Below are 15829 nucleotides of genomic sequence, written 5' to 3' on the forward strand. Positions count from 1 at the left end.
TCTTTCTTCAGTAATATTTCAGCAAACCCGGAGCTTGTCAGTTCAAATCCTGGTACTGACACCACTGTATGACCCTGAGGAAGTCACTTCACCTGCCTGTGCTGCAAAAAACAAAAGTAATGTAACAAATTGTACTTCAGATGTTGCAAGTTGCTGCAATAAAGGCATAAGTCAAATAGATAAATATGTATTATACACATAGGAACTATTCATTTATTTTCAGTTAAGTCATCTGCAGCAAACCTTTATAAATGAGGGTTTCTCCTTTTTAGATAGTGCAAACTGTTTCTTCTTCATTGAGGTTTTCTCTTGGAGAGCTTTTTTCATTTCATTGAAAATTAAAGCAGCAGCTGCCAAAATATGTAGCTTTCTTATTAATTTTTCAACATTGTGTAAAATAACTTTATAAAGTAACATAAAAGGTTTAAATACTGGTTATCCTTTTACACTAAAATATTACTAAAGAGATACAAAAAAAGTAAAATGCATATGTTGTTTTTCTTTAAGGAGATTAAATATTACTGAAGAAAGAAAAAAAAACTAAAACAGCTAAATGGGGCTATGCATACAAACTTAAATGGTTTAAATAAAACAGAAATATATACCTTTTATTTTTACTTCCTTAACTTGTGGAGGGTGTATCCTGTAGCAAAGCCCTAACTTTTTTTCGTGAAAGCCCGTTTCAAGTCAATAAGTCTTAAAAACAGGTGTAAAGATATTGACAATAAGCTACGCAAACCCACCAAGACATGCAATCGTTTAAATCAAGGCGCGAGTCGAAAAACACCATCCCATACTATTATTTAACGATTAACACATTTCTATATGTATTGTAAGCATAAAATACAACTGATAATATGTTGCACTTATTTATCTGGTGTACCGACATTTTCGCGCGTTTAACGGCTGAAATCTAACGTGGTTTGTGCCCTTCAGAATGAAAAGAGTTTGCATTTACCTTTTTAATAAAAGGCGAGCTTTTAAGCCTGAGAAATCACCCTGTAAATGCACACGTTTAATTGCACGTGTTAATATGTATGCTTACACAGTATTAAAAGACACTCAACAATTAACGTCATTTACCTTCGTTCCCGCGTTTGACTCGTGCTGTAAATCTCTTGCTTGTTTTCAGTTCACGTGATTACGTAGGAGGCGTGATGACGCGATACGTGACTCCGCCTCCTCCATTAGAGTATATGGACAAAAAACAGGTTCCAGTTATGACCATTACGCGTAGAATTTTGAAATGAAACCTGCCTAACTTTTGTAAGTAAGCAGTAAGGAATGAGCCTGCCAAATTTCAGCCTTCTACCTACACGGGAAGTTGGAGAATTAGTGATGAGTGAGTGAGTGAGGGCTTTGCCTTTTATTAGTATAGATATATATATATATATATATATATATATATATATATATATACATACATATACATATATATGTATATGTATGTGTATATATATATATGTACCCTAAGTTCTTGTCTATAAGCCGGACTCATGTATTAGCCGGAGACCAAAAATCATACGAATTTTTAAAATAAAATCGTATCATAGATAAGCCGGACTCATGGATAAGCCGAACGTACTATAACCTATAACTAATAGAAGGGAGGGAGGTCAGTGGTCTCACTCGCGCCCATTTAATTTCTTTAAGGGGGGAGAGAGTGTGAGATATTGCCATCTCTCTCACTCCCCGCATGGCGCGGTTGGAGCGGCCGGAGCGCGTTCTTTCTGCTCTGGGCGTCGCCGAGTCAACACGAGCGCGTAGCGGTCATTTAAATTGTGATTTTATATGTAAGCATATTTAAATATATATCGCAGATTTCTGCGGACAATGGGTCTTTTAATTTTTAATTGCTTCCTCAGTTGGTTTGCCCAGTTGATTTCATACAAGGGACGCTATTGGCAGATGGCTGAGAAGCTACCCGGCTTACTGTTCTCTCTCTCTTGCGCTGACTATCTGTGATCCTGACGTATGGGGATTGAGCAGGGGGGCTGTTTGCACACCTAGACGATACGGACGCTCGTCTAAAAATGCTGAAAGATTATCTTCACGTTGCTATCTTTTGTAAAGCTGATTCCTGAAAAGACATGCTGCACAGTGCTTCGCATACTTAAAAGCTCGAAGGGCACGTATTGATTTTTGACTGAAAAACAAACTCTCCCTCTCTCTCTCTTTGTCTGCTCCTGACGGAGGGGGTGTGAGCTGCCGCCTTCAACAGCTTTGTGCCGCGGTGCTTCGCATACTTAAAAGCCAAACAGACATATTGATTTGTTTGCTTCACTCCTTTGAAGAGGAAGATATGTTTGCATTCTTTTAATTGTGAGACGGAACTGTCATCTCTGTCTTGTCATGGAGCACAGTTTAAACTTTTGAAAAAGAGACAAATGTTTGTTTGCAGTGTTTGAATAACGTTCCTGTCTCTCTACAACCTCCTGTGTTTCTGCGCAAATCTGTGACCCAAGCATGACAATATAAAAATAACCATATAAACATATGGTTTCTACTTCGCGGATATTCTTATTTCGCGGGTGGCTCTGGAACGCAACCCCCGCGATGGATGTATAAGCCGGACTTATGTATAAGCCGATATTCTATTTTTTCATTTTCACAACTTTTTTCCTTAGATAAGCCGCGGCTTATTGACAAGAACTTAGGGTATATGTATGTGTATATATATGTATGTATATATATATATATATATATTCTATATATATGTATGTATATACAGTATATATGTATATGTATGTATATACACTATATATATATATGCAGTTGGAGATCCACGAAGGGAGAAAAAATGAATCACGTATCATAAAATAGTTTTATTCCTGAGCTTTCAACCCCTATCAGGGGTCTTCATCAGAGGATAATGCTTAGACTTACAAGAATCAAAGGCAATATATAGCAACACATTCAGTATGGGGGGGTGGGGGGGGGGGGTTGGGTGGCGGTGACTAAGTCAGTATGATCAAGGGGGGGGGGGGTTGTATAGTTTAATCATTGTTTATATGTCCTTATTAAGTTGGCATATGCTGGGTTTATGTCCAGGTGTCTGTTGATGGCGTTTTCATCTGATAGCCAAGACTCGGCCAACTCTCTGGCACTTTTTGTCAGGTTGTGTTTACCGCAAACAATGCTACGCAGACAAGATTCTACACTTCGCCAGCAATCACCCGGTATCTCATAAACGGAGCTGCGTGAAAACCCTATTTAAATGAGTCCACACGCATTGTAATACCAAGGAAACAAAAATTAATGAAAGACGCTATCTGTTTCAACTTTTCACCTCGAACGGATACTCAAAATCATTCATTAATCGGAGTCTACACAGCAGACGCCAAAGGAATCAGCATACAATCGACGTAAATCAGAACCCCCACCCCACCTGGCATTCACTCCCGTATCATCATAATGTGTCAGAAGGCACGGCACGCAACCTGACCAAGTGGGGCATCAAAATAGCACATAAACCCACGAACAATCTGCGCATGGTCCTGTTTAATGCTAAAAACAAGAAATCGACAGCCGAAACACGAAACGCAGTGTATAGTATTCCATGCAATTCTTGCTCAGCTGTATACATAGGACAAACGTCAAAAAAAATCTCAACACGTGTACAGGAACATCGCAACGCCGTCAGAAGAAAGGACTCACTATCCTTGATATATGCACATACCAAATCGACAGGACACACATTCAACTGGGACAATGTAAAAGTAAAATTTAAAGCCAGTACAAAAAGCGCCAGAGAGTTGGCCAAGTCTTGGCTATCAGATGAAAACGCCATCAACAGACACCTGGACATAAACCCAGCATATGCCAACTTAATAAGGACATATAAACAATGATTAAACTATACAACCCCCCCCCCCCCCACCTTGATCATACTGACTTAGTCACCGCCACCCACCCCCCCATACTGAATGTGTTGGTATATATTGCCTTTGATTCTTGTAAGTCTAAGCATTATTCTCTGAATAAAACTATTTTATGATACGTGATTCGTTTTTTCTCCCTTCGTGGATCTCCAACTGCAAATATGCAAACCGTATCACAGACCTTCTCTTCCATATATATATATATATATATATATATATATATATATATATATATATATATATATATGTATATGTATGTATTGTCACACACATGCGAGTAGGGAGACGTTGTGTGGACCAAGTAAAGGTAATTCCACGCCAGGCCAAGGGAGGGCGAGGTGCACTAAATCTTCTCCAGTTATCTCTACAGACCTGCCGTGGGAAAAGCTATCTGAGTTAGTGATGACACTTCCGGTTCCATCACCCAGAAGAACGTCACTCCTGGTTCCAGCGCCCAGAAGAACGTCACTTCCGGCGCACAGAGTGATGTCAGAAGAACATCACTTCCAGTTACCCTACATCACTTCCGGTCTGATCACTTAAAGCTGCCATCTTTCCCAACCCTCGTCAGTTCTATCTTGGACTCAGTGCTATCAACAGATCTGTCTTATTCAAAAAAACCATTTGCAACCAGGAATATTATACGGGTGGCTGCCCCAAACCTTTTTACGTGTGTCGAGTCTGTTCCTTTTCATATATATATACATATATACATACACACATATACATATATACACACACATATACTGTATACATACACATAAACACATATACATACAGTGGGGCCTTGACTTACGAACTCAATTCATTCGCGAGGGCTGGTTGTAACTCAAGCCTATTTTTCCCATAAGAAATAATGGAAATGCCCTTAATGTGTTCCGAACCGCCCACAGCAACACTTACTTAACCTTTTTTAATAGAAAAGGGTTGTATAATGTGCATAATTTACCAAAAACACCAATAATTTTTCTAATGTACTAACCAAAAAGTTATAAAAAGTGCCTAGCCTACCAGAAACAACAATTTCATACTGTACTCACCATTTCAGTTGATATCATTGGCTTGCAGGAAGGAAGGAGGAGGAGAATGAAATGGAAGGTGGTAATTGTTTGGAAGGAGTTTCCTTATACAGATCTTTTCTTTGTAAAATTTTCGAGATGGTGGATTTCGACATGCTGTACATAATAGCGAGATCGGTCACACGAACGCCACTCTCATATTTCCACAAAATTTCCTTCTTCGTTTCGATTGTGATCGCTTTCTTTACCTTCGCTTACTTCCTTAGCAATTATCGAAATAAATTATATAAATCACTGCACTGACCAAAATTACGTCCACAAACACATGTATCTGGGCTCTGACTGACGCTTACAAACGCTCTCGGCTGTTTGTTTACAATCGCACAAGCGGATACACGTGACCGCATTTGGGTCGTAACGCAAGATGTTGGTCATAATTCAAAACAAAAATTTTGGTCGTAAAGCAAGTTGTTTGCATGTCAGGACGGTCGTATATCAAGGGTCGACTGTATATGTACATATTTGTGTGTGTGTTTAAAATATATACAGTGTATATATGTATTCATTCAGAAACATATGCAAAGAGACATCTGCTTTTATACTTCACAACTGCATCTACATTTCAAAATTCATTTGTAATATACTGCAAATTTTAGTATAGTTTTATTCCATCTTTTTTAGGTATATAAACAAAGACAATTAAAAAGCTACAGTCAACTGATCTTTGCTTGGTTCTATTCAAATAATTGCTCAAAACAATTATTTATATTTATGATTTCACAGACTGAAGAGATGAGATAATACATAGCACAGTTTGAGGATAAAATGTTTAGTTACCTCTTGCATAAGAAGAGAGGAATGAAAAACTGGCAAAATCACAGAAGTATTTATACTCTTTTTGGCATCCTCTGGTAGCTGTTTCTGTAAAAAAAAAAATACAGTACAGTAACATTTTGGTAGGGGAAAAGTCAAGGAAAAGAGGAGCAAGATATGCACATTTATGAAATACAGCAATTAAAGATTTAAAAACACAATGCCAATTGGCATTGGACGTGGTGATTCTACTGTTGAGGAATATCTGTAAAGTCTATCACATATTACATTAAAAATAAAAAAGGTAAAGTACATTAGACAACAAAATGGGACAGTAATAAATATTTAGGATGCAAGAAAAAGCAACAATTAATATTAAGCTGTTGGAATATAAATCAACACAGGTTTTTTTCTCCAGACAAGAAAAGGTTACATAAGTACAAAGAAAATAATTGGAACAATAGAACTAAAAAGTATGCAACTCTATTAAATGTTAAGAGGTTAACAGTCTTTAATAAGAATCATTTACAAAGTATACAAGACCTTTAAGTCTAGATTTATTGAAATAAGAGGTTCTATGAGGACTGAGACTACTGAGACACTCTACCATTTGCCTTTACAAAATATTGATATCTGAAGTTGTTTCAGAGGTAGTTTATAAACACTGTCTCTGAGAATGTATTGAAGTTTGAATCTAGGGCTCCAAATAAAAATATTACACAACTATGCAAAAGCTGTGTGGATAATTTATTTACCAGAAAAGTAAACTATCTAAATAAATAACATAATGAGTTCTCAAGTGTATGCACTCAGGAAAATATTGGTAAATATAATGGAATGGTTTTATAACAGTTTATGGAGATGGACATTAGCATGCAGTACAACATATTCATAAAACTGTAATAAAATCAGACCTCAAGAAGCCTTTCAAGACCTTCAATTTCTCCTTCATTTTTTTCTTCTTCTTCTTTGATAAACTCCTGATCCATAATTTTAACATCCTTTGTAAACTGCATATCTTTATTCTACAAAGTGAATATAAATTCAGTTTATTTTGCCAACATAATTTCAACATTTTATTGCTTTGCAGATAAAATAAAGGGAATAAAGAATAAAATGTATGTACATTCTTTGACAGTGGTGCAAAATTAATCTTTCAGAAGGCGACCACAGCAGTAAATATGATTAAGATCATATTAGAATTCAAACTGTATTGTTAATCGAATGTTGAATTTTAATCAGACAAAACAGTTCTGTTCCTGCTACAGTTTGTCAGTATTTTGATCAAAATATAAAATATTTAGTTTAACTGTATCAAGTAATAATTTAATAGAAGCTAATTTATTAAAAAAAGAATAGTCTTTAACAACAAACTCACTATATATTATCTTTAGCAAGATCCTGAATTTTAGCTCATTAAATATTGTACCCTAGGTTCTTGTCTATAAGCCGGACTCATGTATAAGCCGGAGACCAAAAATCATACGAATTTTTAAAATAAAATCGTATCATAGATAAGCCGGACTCATGGATAAGCCGAACGTACTATAACCTATAACTAATAGAAGGGAGGGAGGTCAGTGGTCTCACTCGCACCCATTTAATTTCTTTAAGGGGGAGAGAGTGTGAGATATTGGCGTCTCTCTCACTCCCCGCATGGCGCGGTTGGAGCGGCCGGAGCGCGTTCTTTCTGCTCTGGGCGTCGCCGAGTCAACACGCGCGCGTAGCGGTCATTTAAATTGTGATTTTATATGTAAGCATATTTAAATATATATCGCGGATTTTTTGCTGGTTCGCGGATTTCTGCGGACAATGGGTCTTTTAATTTCTGGTACATGCTTCCTCAGTTGATTTGCCCAGTTGATTTCATACAAGGGACGCTATTCGCAGATGGCTGAGAAGCTAGATTGCTTACTTTTCTCTCATTCTTGCGCTGACTATCTGTGATCCTGACATATGGGGATTGAGCAGGGGGGCTGTTCGCACACCTAGACGATACGGACGCTCGTCTAAAAATGCTGAAAGATTATCTTCACGTTGCTATCTTTTGTAAAGCTGATTCCTGAAAAGACATGCTGCACAGTGCTTCGCATACTTAAAAGCTCGAAGGGCACGTATTGATTTTTGACTGAAAAACAAACTCTGTCTCTGTCTCTCTCTCTCTCTCTCTTCCTGCTCCTGACGGAGGGGGTGTGAGCTGCCGCCTTCAACAGCTTTGTGCCGCGGTGCTTCGCATACCTAAAAGCCAAACAGCACTATTGATTTGTTTGCTAGAGATTGTTTTCTCTATCTATGTGACATTCTGTGCTCCTGACACACACACCTTTGAAGAGGAAGATATGTTTGCACTCTTTTAATTGTGAGACAGAACTGTCATCTCTGTCTTGTCATGGAGCACAGTTTAAACTTTTGAAAAAGAGACAAATGTTTGTTTGCAGTGTTTGAATAACGTTCCTGTCTCTCTACAACCTCCTGTGTTTCTGCGCAAATCTGTGACCCAAGCATGACAATATAAAAATAACCATATAAACATATGGTTTCTACTTCGCGGATTTTCTTATTTCGCGGGTGGCTCTGGAACGCAACCCCCGCGATGGAGGAGGGATTACTGTATAAGCCGGACTTATGTATAAGCCGATATTCTATTTTTTCATTTTCACAACTTTTTTCCTTAGATAAGCTGCGGCTTATAGATAAGAACTTAGGGTATATTGAAAGTACTCAATATAAAGTATAATTCCAACTATTTAAATAGTTCTAATTGGAAAAGATAACAAAATTAAAACCTTTTCCTGATATGCCATGAATAGCAACATGTATTCGTCTGGAGATTTTATAAAGTTGCGAAGGAATTTGCTCTCTCGAAGGATGTCTTTTACATCTGCTTCTCCTATATTAAAGGAAGAGTCTGACAAAAGTAAAGTACCATTGGCCTGTAGAAATAAACACAAAAGAAAATGGCAAATTGTTCCATTCAGATGTATTTAACAACTACTTTTGTTTAACTTTATCGATTTAAGGATTTTATCAGTAAGACTAAGTTACAAATCAATAATACGTGCAGTATTACAGCATACAGAAGGGCTGTGTCAACGTGGAAAGGAAAAAAGGTAAAGGTTATTTTAACACCAAGAAGAATCAAAAATAAGACACACAATGTTTTGACAGCATTTCTCTTGCTTCCTTTTCTTTTCAGTGTTGGAATAACCTTTATCTTTTCTACCCAGAAAGCATAGAAAGATCTAATATTAATAAAATATACTGAAATATCCAATAGGTTAGGAATACTTTAGCATGCTCAATTAATTAAGAACAATAATGACAACAGCTTTTCATTAGTTCCTCAAAGTTTTTTTTTTTTTTTTTTTTTTTTTTTTTTTAATACTGGTAAAAAAAACATTTTCATATTGTATTATTGTTTGTGTATAAGCATTGGTGGATTACAATCAATTTTAGACACATTTCAAGGATAATTAACGCAAATAGAATGCCTCAAACTGGATGTCTACAACAAAATTTCTGAATGCCTATATAAATGAAATTAATAAATATGCAACCCTTTGTCAATGGGTTGGTGAATGGAATGCACTGAAAGAAAAAAATGAGGATATTTATACTAACAAAATTACTTCTTTCAGCTAATGTAACATAAAGACATTACCAGTTAATAACGTCTCATGTAACAAATTTTATCAGGCTATTTACCGTATTTTTCGGACCATAAGACGCACTTTTTTCCCCCCAGAATTGGGGGGAAAAAGTCCCTGCGTCTTATGGTCCGAATATAGCCTAAACATGTGCTGTAAAAAAAAAATTTTCAACTTGCCCGGCTCTGTGCTCCATTCCCGCCACGGCCGCCCGCCCCGCTCACTGGAGTCAGGCGCTGCTGCTGCCCTGTGGTAGTAGTAGTACCGTACCTGCTTCCATGATCATTCCTGCTGGCTGCAATGCTCCATTCCCGCCCCCGCCCGCACCGCTCACTGGAGTCAGGCGCCGCTGCTGCCCTGGTACAGACGTGGTAGTAGTAGTACCGTACCTGCTTCCATGATCATTCCTGCTGGCTGCAATGCTCCATTCCCGCCCCCGCCCGCACCGCTCACTGGAGTCAGGGGACTGGACTCTAACTGGTACAGTGTAGTGTACGGTGACGGTCCCTTCCTTGATCCTGCAGTCTGCATGCATCATCATTCATCGATTCCCATCCGCCTCAGCTGGTGTCCGCCCGCTTCCGGGATCGGAACCAGCGTGAGGCGCACATGTGACCTCCCTCCTGTGAGAACACGTGTGCGCCTCACGCTGGTTCCAATCCCGGAAGTGGGGGAAACCAGCTGAGGCAGGACAGGAGTTGCGAGTCGAGCGCCACCACCGCACACACCAGTGAAATACGAATAGAGGTAAATGACAAGTGAAATGACTGAGTGAAGGTAAAAGCGCAAGAATATGCATACAAATAGAAACCCTAATACAATTAAAAATACAACTGAATATGCATAAATAGAAACCCTAATACAATTAAAAATACAACTGAGACAAATTCAGAACTAGTAGTGACAGACTGTCACAGTCTCAGTCAGCCTGAGCCTGGAACAAAATGACCATACATATCATGGCAAATAACACTGAACTTTGCTGACAGCTTTTAGCCTTGTGAGAGGCTGGAAAGTGTTTTACACTGTGGGACAGTACCGTAAATGTTACCGCTATGGTAAATCACAGAAAGTCTCTGCATACAGTATATGGGCAATATTGTGAACTACGGTACAGCTTGCCCCCCACTATACTGGTAACAGTGTTTAGGCCTGATAGTAATAAAATGTGTGTGTGGGGGTGGGGGGGGGAGATATGAGAGCACTGGATGGAATGAGGGGGGATATGAGAGCACCTGATGGAATATGGGGGGGGGGAATTAAAAAGACACCGTATTGGTATTACTGACAGTTCTTTAACTCTTTTAGGGCTAATTTTTTTTTTGTTTCTTTTCTCCCAGGGCTGAATATTTTTCCAAAAACTAACATTTTTTAAAAAAGAACACAAAGCAATTGTTTAACATATCAAATCAACAAAAAATATTTACTTTTGACAAATGTTACTGTCTTGCATGTTGTATGAGCCTGCATACTCTATGATTCCACATACATATCACATACATTTTACACAGCAAAGTCTGATCTCGCTCAAAGCAGCCAATTTCAGTCATTGCCACATTGCACTCCTTACAATACGTGTTGCTTTGGTGCCTATTTTTCAATTGTCTGTTGCTGCACTTTCTCACATATATTGTTAGTGTGTACTGTAGAGAGACAAGTCACCCATTTGCCATCATGCCATGCCACTGCCACCAAGTTTTCTGCCAGCATGAAAACCGTATTGTCACCTCTTTTCATCTTCTGAAACTTTATGAACTTTATGTATGGCATTATAGCCTGGCTCACCCCATGGGATTTGCTTCTGTTTATTACAGAAGTGAATAAAACTTTGCAGCAGCACGTACCTAAGCCACCAGGGGACAAAACACGTTTGGACCAATGCTCCCTGAAGTTATATCACCAGTTCTGTCTCATCTCTATTTGTAATGCCACAGCGGGCTTCATCTCGTCTTTCGTTGTGGGTTTCCACTTTGAAAAATGAGAATGCGATGCAAACGCAGCCCGCGATTCAAAAAAAATCTCTGCCTACCTGTTTGTCTCGTCTGACAGTAGCTGAAAAGCAGCATCAGGAGAGAGCAGCCTGAAGTACAGCAGCTGGTGATCTGCCGTGTCCAACAGCAAGCCATGCCGTCTTGTAAACTCCGGTAGCCAGATCAGCTCTCAACGGATCAATGTCTGTGTATTTATCCCATGCGAACCTTGCCGTAGATGCATCGGCTGCGCGAAGGCACGCAACTGGCAGCAGATCCGCTGGCGCGGCATCGGCTGGTGTCTGATCAGCTGATGCCTGCTTCTAACTCTCTTGCTCGATCTCCTGATCACTGCCAATAAAGTCCGATTCTGAAAAATCAAGAGTCCGACTCCGCGATAATGCGCATAATGCGAGTGTTTTCTTTTCTGCACTTGCTTCGCTGCCTTTTCACATGTCGGTGCCATCTTGCCTGTTTACATTTCGCAACTCACGCACACGCAATGTTTATTTGCCGAGTCAACGAGTCTAGCATTCCTCCAAGCACAGAGGAAATGCCTGTGACGTGACAGTGAGATTTGTCGCCATTAACAGCTAAGTCGACATCCGCCTTCAACCCCTCCTGTCGATAAAAGTCGACATCCGCCCTAAAAGAGTTAATTACGATTTTGAAGGTTTTGCAGAAATACTGTACCAGTACCACCTCCTCACTAAGATGTCCAAGCAGAAGAGATGCACATATAAAGTTGGTTTCAAACTGGAAGTTATAAAATATGCCAAGGAACATGGCAACAGAGCAGCAGAGAGACACTTTGGACCACCTCCCTCTGAAAAGATGATTAGAGAGTGGCGGAAACAGGAGGATCAGCTGCAAAAGTTGGACAAAAGTAAGCACACTTTACGTGGGCATGCTGCAAAGTGGCCAGAGTTGGAGGTGGACATAAAGGAGTGGATCACACATCACCGTGAAAATGGCTTCTCAGTCTCCACAAAAATGATCATGAATAAAGTCAGACTCATTGCTGTAGAAAAAGGAATTCAAGATTTCACTGGCTCACCATCATGGTGCTACAGATTCATGAAGCGATCTGGCCTTGCTATGCGCACCAAAACAAAAATTTCTCAAAAAATGCCCAACGAATACGAAGAAAAGATTTTGTCTTTTCACAAATTCGTCATTGATGCCAGAAAGAAGAATCAATTTGAACTAAGCCAGATTGGAAATATGGATGAAGTCCCGCTTACTTTTGATGTACCATCCAATAGAACAGTAGACCACAAAGGAGCAAAAACTATAACCGTTAAAACCTCAGGGCATGAGAAAACCCATTACACTCTTGTGTTGTCCTGCTGTGCAGATGGTACTAAATTGCCACCAATGCTCATCTTCAAAAGGAAAACTTTTCCAAAAGAAGCAATTCCTCGCGGAGTCGTGGTGCATGTCCATGACAAAGGATGGATGGACGAAAAGGGAATGAGGCTCTGGATTGAAAAAGTATGGTCCAAACGTCCTGGTGGGCTTTTAAAAAAACCATCCTTGTTAGTGCTTGACCAGTTCAGAGCACATATCACCGACACTACAAAAAAGAACTTTAAAGAAGTCAAAACTCATTTAGCTGTAATTCCCGGTGGTCTTACCAGCCAGCTGCAACCTCTGGACGTGTCCATCAACAAACCATTTAAAGTGTTTATGAGGGAAGAGTGGAACAAATGGATGGCTGCTGGTAATCATGATCTTACACCTACTGGAAGAATGAAAAGGCCCACTATTACCCAAGTTTGTGAGTGGGTGAAAACCTCATGGGACTCAGTTAAGGATGAGATCATTGTACATTCCTTCAAAAAATGTGGCATCAGCAATGCCTTAGATGGGACTGAAGATGATATGTTATATGAAAATACCGGTACCAGCACCAGTAGTGACGAAAGTCCTGTTAGTGATTGTGAGGATCTGAGCTTTCTAGATTCTGACTCTAGCGACGAGGAGTTCTTGGGGTTCTCATAAAACAAGCAGAACCTAAAAGAGCGTAACTGTTCAACTTTATTCTATTTTATTACTGAAGTCTCTCGTTATTGTGTTTTACAGTAATTTTGTCTTTTGCTGACTGTATTTGTTAATAATGGTTCTAAATGCTGCTGTTCACTTTACAGGGTTGATTACATGTGTTTATGACTGCGATGTTGGGTTTTAATGCACATAAAATGTTTTAAGACATCAGAATCTTTTTTTTCTTCATTTCCCTTCTCTAAAAACTGGTGGTGCGTCTTATGGTCCGAAAAATACGGTAAGTTAAAGTTTGAACAAGTCTTTAGATTAGTGTGAAAGAATGATGTGTAGGTATGTGGAGATCTGTGAGACCGTTAAAAAAAACAAATAAATACAATTTGGCCCCAGTTTATCTAGTTGGATTTCTTCACCCTTTGATTCCTCCACATACATCCTGATCCTTTGGCACTGAACTACTAATGTTCCCTCAAAACCAAATGGGGTGGAAGGTCATTCATTTCCCAATCTTCCTTCAAATCTGAACTGAAAAACTTTCTTTTCTGACAGTGCTCATATTAACTCAAATTTCTCTACATTTTATTTTTTCTTTTGGACATTCTGGGTTGATGTTTTTAGTTATTTGCTTTGTTATCTTATTAATTTATTTGGTTATTGTTACTTCATTGTTGGGTCAGTGTTTTATTGTTATCTTATTAATGTTATGTTTAAAGACATTGGTTCTGAGGAAGGTTTTATACAAAATAAAAAAAATATTACTAGTGTTTTACTGGCAATACTATTTAGCATTGTAGGCATAACAACACTTAAAAATTATAACAATGTTAGAAGTAAACATCATGATCATCTTTGCAATTTCTAGGCCCAAAATTGTAACAAATAGCTAAAACATAGCTTTATTTAGATTTTGTTATAACCACCTCATGCTACTACTTTAACTTTTTTCTTGAAGAAATTGTACTGTTAAAATGTTGGAGCCCAGGCTGATAAGCAGTTTCTAAACTGTTAAGAATCAACCAAACAATCCAAATTCATTAGTAATAGGGGAGTCAGCAATGATTAGGCTAAAAAAAAATTAAATTCTGAGATTTTATCTTAAATACATTATTTATTATTTCTCTTATCTTATTTTAATGTTGCACAGTGACTAATGCAATGCCATAATATTTCCGTTAACCTTGGTGAATTACCTCAAACTGTCACTAGGCATTTGTTATTTATTTATTTATTTTTTCATATTTTTTTGAGTCTTCTACAACATTGCAAACATGGCCATGTTGGGTTAACTATACTGTACACTGTGTGCAATAATTGTGCTGTACAACGGACTAGCATCCCATCCCAGAATGGTCCCCGATATGTGTCTAATACTGCCAAATTATTTTTTTTTCTAAACAATTTATTCTTGACATACATGAACAAAAGTGAAACAGGAATGACTTACATCATGACATTACTGTAAAAACAGAATTAATAAATAAAATCCTTATTAACAGTGATGCTTTGTTCTCATATACCAAGAAATCAGCACATTTCATTTACCTTATCTAGTATGTTGCCAATTTCATACTGTGCAAGAGGGTCAGACTCATCTGTTCCAGGCATTTCTATTAGTTCTTTTCCACCACAGAGAAGTTTGCATGGAGCAAAGACAACAATATCTTTCACAGCTGCAATTTTCATTTCTTGGAGTTTCTTATTGTCTTCAGATACGTTTGTCAAAGTAATCATTTCCCGCAGTTTCTCCTTTTGGAACATTACAAAATATGTTACACCTTCATTGTTTTTCCATATTATTAATACAATTTTGGATATCAACAAAATTACCGTATATACTCGCATTTAAATTCTCCCACGGATAAGTCGGGGCTTGATTTTACCGTATAATTTCCGGTATTTTATAATGGTGGTCATATAAGTCGAACGTGGAAAACTCACGCTATTAATTCAAGAGATTACAATATGCCAATGCCCACCTGAGAGAGTAACCATGGAGCACACTGCCTTTTTCTTTCTATTGTGCCTACATGACTACACGGTAATACCTGAACTAATCTGAAGCAACATTTGTAGTGTTTTTATGTTTTTTGTATCTCACACCCTCATACACCTTTATCGTAAGAGCATCCCTTATATACGATGGAGCGTTCGATCAGAAGAAAATATGAAGCTGGTTTTAAACTAAACGTCGTTGAAGTGGCGAAAGAAATTGGTAACTGTGCTGCTGCAACAAAATTCGATGTGTCTGAGAAACTGGTGCAAGACTGGAGGAAGCAAGAAGATGATAGAAAAACACAAAAATTTAAGTGTCATATTTTTGAACAGGCGTATAAGTTGGGGTCTGATTTTATTATCGATTTTTAGGGTTTCAAGACCTGACTTATATGCGAGTATATACGGTAGTAAGTGGTATTGTTATAAAAGCTACATAATTTGTTTAGAGCATAGCACAGTAACTTTTAAACTAAACTATTGCCTGGTAAACTAGTGCATAG

At 38.2% G+C, this 15829-nt stretch overlaps 1 protein-coding gene across 1 annotated transcript in view; it reads right to left on the minus strand.

The window, feature by feature from the left end:
• Nucleotides 1–15829, minus strand: part of LOC114651774 (uncharacterized) — a 145365-nt gene that overhangs the window by 69297 nt on the left and 60239 nt on the right. Inside the window, exons 12-15 of the mRNA XM_028801735.2 lie at nucleotides 14877–15080; nucleotides 8500–8646; nucleotides 6628–6738; nucleotides 5738–5821 (exon numbers count right to left, since the gene is read on the minus strand). Of these exons, the coding sequence (XP_028657568.2) occupies nucleotides 5738–5821; nucleotides 6628–6738; nucleotides 8500–8646; nucleotides 14877–15080 (546 nt within the window). The remainder of the gene's footprint in view (nucleotides 1–5737; nucleotides 5822–6627; nucleotides 6739–8499; nucleotides 8647–14876; nucleotides 15081–15829) is intronic.

This window comes from Erpetoichthys calabaricus, chromosome 5 (genome assembly GCF_900747795.2).
Source record: "Erpetoichthys calabaricus chromosome 5, fErpCal1.3, whole genome shotgun sequence".
Taxonomy (NCBI): Eukaryota; Metazoa; Chordata; class Cladistia; order Polypteriformes; family Polypteridae; genus Erpetoichthys; species Erpetoichthys calabaricus.